The 6,056-nt window shown below is 41.7% G+C and overlaps 1 protein-coding gene across 1 annotated transcript; it reads right to left on the minus strand.

Annotated features, from left to right (window-relative positions):
- Positions 1–1,335: 1,335 nt before the first annotated feature.
- On the minus strand, positions 1,336–5,636 carry ckap4 (cytoskeleton associated protein 4). Its single transcript, XM_034163672.1, has 2 exons — positions 5,131–5,636; positions 1,336–2,838 (listed from the first exon to the last, which is right to left on the minus strand). Exons 1-2 carry the CDS (start codon positions 5,452–5,454, stop codon positions 1,651–1,653), a joined length of 1,512 nt encoding a protein of 503 aa, XP_034019563.1. The 5' UTR covers positions 5,455–5,636; the 3' UTR covers positions 1,336–1,650.
- Positions 5,637–6,056: the final 420 nt, after the last annotated feature.

The following is a 6,056-nucleotide window of genomic DNA, read 5'->3' on the forward strand; positions in this document are numbered from 1 at the left end:
TCAGCAGTTCTTGAGAACAATGTTTATGAATCAGTGACAAAGTTGAAGTTGCACCAGGGCTGGATCTTTCAACAAGACGACCCTAAACACTGCTCAAAATCTACTAAGGAATTCATGCAGAGAAACAAGTACAAGGTTCTGGAATGGCCATGTCAGTCCCCAGACCTGAATATTATTGAAAATCTGTGGATTTTAAGTGGGCTGTTCATGTTTGGAAACCAACAAACCTGAGATGTTTTGTAAAGAAGAATGGTCCAAAATACCTTCATCCAGAATCCAGACTCTCATTGGAAGCTATAGGAAGCATTTAGAGGCTGTTATTTCTGCAAAAGGAGGCTCTACTAAATATTGATGTATTTTTTTCCTGTTGAGGAGCCCAAATTTATGCACCTGCCTAATTTTGTTAAAGAATTATTGCACACTTTCTGTAAATCCTATAAACTTCATTTCAATTCTCAAATATCACTGTGTTTGTCTGCTATATGATATATTTAACTGAAATTTCTGATCCAAACAACCAATGATTTATAAAGGAAAATCATGGAAATCATCAGGGGCGCCCAAACTTTAACATACCACTGCAGGCTTTGGAAATTGGAAAGAAAAATCATACAAACAAGCTCCTTTCAGGTTACAAGTAACTCAGAAATCACACATATTTCACAGACGGTTAGAAGTAGCGTCTTCTTTGGCTTTTTTCATACAAAATCCTTTCTGTAGGGTTGTGTGGACTTGTGACCATAACTGCTATAAAATGTTTACTAAGTTTAATTCTCTGATTTACTACATTTATAAGAACATATTTGTCTCTCTCAAACTCACCAGCTCCTAATTTCCATCATCCACTAATCATTCAACAGATGGTAGTGTTCTGCAGTTACATGCAGCTTTTTAAAAAATATTTGGACTTCTTTGTGTCAGTTGTACCAATCAAGCACAAATATTTTATTGATCAATATAATTGCTTTTCACATTGGTAGCAGCAATATTATGGCAAATGTGTTTTTTGGACTGTTTTCTTTGACCTTACCCAATCTGTTCCAAAATGTTAAATCATTTGGAGACACTAACCTAAGTGTTACTCCCAAATTTAATGAAAATCCATCTAGCCTTTTTTTTTTCTTTGTTAATTTGATCTGTGAACTGATCACTGGATTTTTGGAGGCTTTTCCGAAATCTAGGAATATGCGATTTCAACTTTGCAGCATGCATATGTAAAACGTGCACAACTCAAAATTGGTCTTCATAGCTTTGAGTCAACATTTTTATTCATTTATTAAAAAACAAACAAACAAAAAACCCAACAAAAAACACTACAATATGCTCAAAAGGAGCTTTTTGCAGTTTGACTTCAAGAAATCGACTTGGCACTGACTTTTAATGTTGTAACAAAACAGAAAACAAAGCTACCATGCACAATTACTGTCGACTTGGATTCTCACACCAGCAGTTGTGCGCTCCCCCCCACACGCACACCATCTTGCCTGACTCCACCAAACGTCCTTCCATTTGCTTACTTTATGTGCAGCACCGTGATAACAGCCATCAAATTCTGAGCAATAACTGGCGCGTCTCCTGATTCAAACAAACTAAGTCGTCTACTCGGAATCACTGTTGTCCACTTATGATGTCACTCTACCAACTAAAGGTTTACTCTTCCTGGTTGACTCCAGATAGAGCTGCTAAAGACTCCATGGTCTCCTGCAGAGTTTTCTGGAGGTCTGAAATCGCTTGTTCATGGCTTTCAAGCTTGGCCGATTTGTCTTCCAAACCGGCCACGATGCTCTGTAAGCTTTCCAGCTCCTCTGGCTTCACCCCACCCGCGTCGTGGCTGTCCTCCAGCGCGGTGAGCCTCTTCTCCAAATCCTCAACCAGTCTGGTGTCTTTAGTAACCAGTTTGTCCTGCGCATCGCCTACAACCGCCAAGTTGTCCCGAAGCTCCACCAAGCTCATTTTCACATCCTCCAATTCCTGCTTCAAGCTGCTTGTCACCATCTCCAAAGCGCTCTCGTGGTTGTCGTATTTGGCGAGTAACAACTCCACTTTGGAGGTGATGTCTACCACTGATGCCACCAGAGACTCCCTGCTGTCCTCTGAGGCTTTAACTCTGGCTTCCAGGTCGTCTGAGTTTCTCTGAGCTTCAGCTGATGCTGCTTTCACGTCTCTCTCTACACTACGAACGCCATTGCTCGCCTGTTCCACGACGCTCTCCAGTGTCGAGGTTTTGTCCTTCAAAACCTGGACGTCAGCCTCTGCTGCAGACAGCGACTGCTTCAGACTCCCAACAGTTTCGTGCACCACTCCCCTCATCGCCTCAACCTCTTGAGACAATGAAGCCACTTCCTTGTTGCGCGTTTGGAGCTCCTCCCTCACCGCCCCAATCTGCTCTCTGAGCAGATCGGCGGAAGCATCAGTGATGTGTTTGGCTGTTCGGATTTCGGTTACAACGCCAGCAATGGCGGCAAGTTCTTGTTTGATCAGTTTAGGGTCTTCTATCCCACCCAGACGGGCCTTCAGGTCAGACATCTGGCTCTGCACCTCCCCCTGAGTTTCCGTGAACTCTGCCACGCTAGCAGTGATTGATTGGCTCACCTCAGCCAAGCGTTCCTCGACGGTCTTCTCCAGAGAAGAGAAGTCTGTCTCGCGAGCCTCCTTTACCTCCTTGATGCCCTCCGTAAGGTCCCTGAGGAGGTTGTTCTGCAGCTTCTGAAGAGCCTCCTCCATCCGGCGAGTATCTTCTTCACCCCTCTTTGTCTGGCTGACGGCCCCCTCCAGCTCCGCCTGTGTGACCCTCAGAGAAGACCCCAGACCATCCACCGCGCCCTTCAGGGACTCCACCTAGGCAAAACAAAGAGGAAAACAATGTGCACCTCTGACGTTTAGTTGTGGTCTAAACGGGGGGGAACCATCTCATACACACATCATCTCAGTGAAAGATGACGACACCTGACAACTTTGTGCAGAAGTGTCTTAGAGTCGTCACAAAACAAGTCAGTACGGGCAAATATTTGTAAAGGAAGCAAACGCTGGGGGCAGCAGCTCCTGCGTTTCAAAAGGCCAACTGTTAGAAGACAAATAAACACATTGTACCATGTTGATTATAGTATATGTATGCCCCCCCCCCCCCCACACACACACAAAACCCTCCACATCCACACTTACCGCTCACGGGGTGGAATTTTCCTAGTGAAATAAATGATGAATTTGTTTAAAAAAAAATGTAGCTTGCGCTGTAGTTTTGAAGTCATGTGTGTGAGTGTGTGTGTGTGTGTGTGTGTGTGTGGGGGGGGGGGGGGGGGTATTCAGGTTTAAGCACTAATTCACACGGGCAGAAGCGGGCAAGTGTGTCACAAAATGTATCGCTGTTTTGAAATGTGTCATATACTACTGCAGTGTGTAGGCAATAAAAATAATGAAATATTCAAAAACTACCACTTAATGAGCTGAAAACTTAAAAAAAAAAAAAAGAATAGGCAATATTGATAAATAATGTGACCACTTTTTGACATTTTAAAAGTACCGGTACACATTTTATTTTATACTGTACTTTCCTTCAGTAATGTAATTTATAATCACTACAAAAAAAAAAAATTTAATTGAGAAATCCATGCAAATTTTCTGTGTTGCCATGTATCAAGCAGTACATCGATAAAAACATTTATGTTTTTGGTGAGGAGACAATAAATCTGCTCAAAACCTTTAAAGCCAACAGAAAAAAAAAAACAAAACAAAACACTGCTGAATATCGATTTATATAAACAGGTACAGATATGTGACAACTTTTCTTTATTATAAAACAGATTTCTTTTGGGGTTACACAGTTTAAGAAAATCAAATCAATTGTATCAGGTTTTTGTAATATATTGTCATTAAGTGACACAATTTATTTATTTATGGTTTGTAGTGCAGCAGATACCTGAAACAATCCTTCAAATGGGGACGCGGGCACCAAATTCAGCACAAATACTCCTTAGACGTTACTCTTTTGAAAAACCAGAGTGGCCACTTGAATTTTCAATAGGCGGCCAGGTAAGGGTCAATTGAAGAATTACACAGGAGTCAAAATTTTAAAATGCTCCAATCATATTGAAAACTATACTACATTATTTGTCTGATCATAAAGATTCCAAAAAGGTATAGTTTGGACTATCTATAAATGAATGTTATAGAGTTATGGGGTAAAAACATTAAGAATGATTTGTACAGGGGTCAAAAGTTAAAGTTACTCCAATTTTGGTAAAAAGTGGTGCAAATTATTGGTTGAGCTAATAGGATTAATAAATTAAATAGTTGTGACTGTGTTGAGTGCTTGGTCTCCAAAATAAAGGTCTAACAATGTTGACGTCCATTGGATTCTATGACGTGTGACATATGTTATCCCATAACATAACTAAGCATGACAGATGGTGCAAACTATTCCTTTTTGAAACCCTATTAACTCAACCAATAATTTGCATCACTTTTAACCAAAATTGTAGCAACTTTAACTTTTGACCCCTGTACAAACTGAAATTGACCTTTGTCACCATTCTTGCTGTTTTTACCCCATAACTCCATAACATTTAGTCATAGATAGTTGAAACTATACCTTTATGGAATCTTTAGGTTCAGACAAATAATGTGGTACATTTTCCAATATGACTGGAGCATTTTTAAATTTGACCCCTGTGTAATTCTTCAACTGACCCCTCCCTGGCTGCCCATTGAAATTCAAGCAGCTACTCTGTTTTTTCAAGGAGTATTTGTGCCAAATTTGTTGCTTGCATCATCATTTGAAGGATTCCTCTGTAAATATTCTATCTGCTGCAGTATTGTAAGCAGATAGATAATTGATTTTATTTAATTAAATAGCACAAATAAGTAAATCTCATTTAATTTTTGGAATGTTAAAAAAGTTAAAATATGAAATATTTTAATTAAAACTGTACCCCATTTTAAGACCTTCTCGGGGGCGCAAATCTTGGTGCCCCTCCATTGTAAAATTTGTAGAGTCGCCCCTGAATTGGACACGGTGGACAGTGAAAGGACCTTCTGAGTGGGGACGATCTACACCACTGAGGGTCTCATCATTTCCACGACAGCAGTCTACTTTGTGGAGTTCTTTACTTCTCGGTTGGCATCATTTCTTACCTGCTGAAGGACACCTTCCATTGTGCCGCGGAGCTGTGCGCTTTGCTGTGCGCTCTCCTCGCGTCTGGCGCTGTTCTGGCGGACTTCTCGCTCTATTTGTTGCACGTAAAAAGCTGCAAAACCTGCTGCACCTATGAGGGCGACGTAAAACACCGCCGACACAAAGAGACCGAGGTAGCTCCTGGCCCACGGAGGCCCCTGAGCTCCGGGGCCACTCAGTCCGTTACCGGCGCTTTTTGGGCTTTTCTTCGGCGCGTCCTCCGGGCTGGATGAGGGAGGACTTTTCTCTCCCGAGCCGCTCTTCTGTCGATTTTTCGCAGTCATGATCCGTGGATGCTCGCTCAGATGTGTGCTCGGTACTTTTTTTTTTTTTTTTTGCAGTCGTGGATGCACAAAGTTTCCAGTCCAGGCCCACTCGTGGACCAGCAGCGTATCAGTGAGCGCGTCGTGTCTTTGGGGCTGTGCGCGCTGAGGTATGCGGATGAGGGCTGTCCCATCATGTCCACTAAAGCCCTGTGTGGGACATTAAACATCAGGAAACATCGTCACAGTGCTTCATTAACATCTTTATTAAGTTTAATTTTTGCATGCGCTGTTTTTTTTTTCCAGGCGCAACTTTTTGCAAATTTTTTCAGTCAGTTTATCATAATCTCCGTCAAACTTTTAATCCACGTGGAATTAGAAGACGTCATATCATGCCACTCAGTAAAGGGCAAATATATAAGATTAAAAGGCAAAAAAGTGCATTGTGTATTTAATGCGAAGCCTTTTATTTTGTTCGAACTGAGTGTTTTGCGCGCAGTGGGCGGGGCTTTCTTCGTTTGCTCCGCCTTTCATACGTGGCAGCAGAATGGTTCTGTCACAAACCTTACGGTCACAACATCTACGCACAAATATTACGCAGAATCAAACAAATCAACCTTCAT

This window comes from Thalassophryne amazonica, chromosome 22 (genome assembly GCF_902500255.1).
Source record: "Thalassophryne amazonica chromosome 22, fThaAma1.1, whole genome shotgun sequence".
Lineage (NCBI taxonomy): Eukaryota > Metazoa > Chordata > Actinopteri > Batrachoidiformes > Batrachoididae > Thalassophryne > Thalassophryne amazonica.

Excerpts from the sequence above, each read along its gene's own strand:
- ckap4 (XM_034163672.1), bottom strand. The coding sequence starts at position 5,454 with ATGACTGCGAAAAATCGACAGAAGAGCGGCTCGGGAGAGAAAAGTCCT. Across the intron at positions 2,839-5,130 it reads TGGAAGGTGTCCTTCAGCAG|GTGGAGTCCCTGAAGGGCGC; the intron begins GTAAGAAATGAT and ends TGTTTTGCCTAG.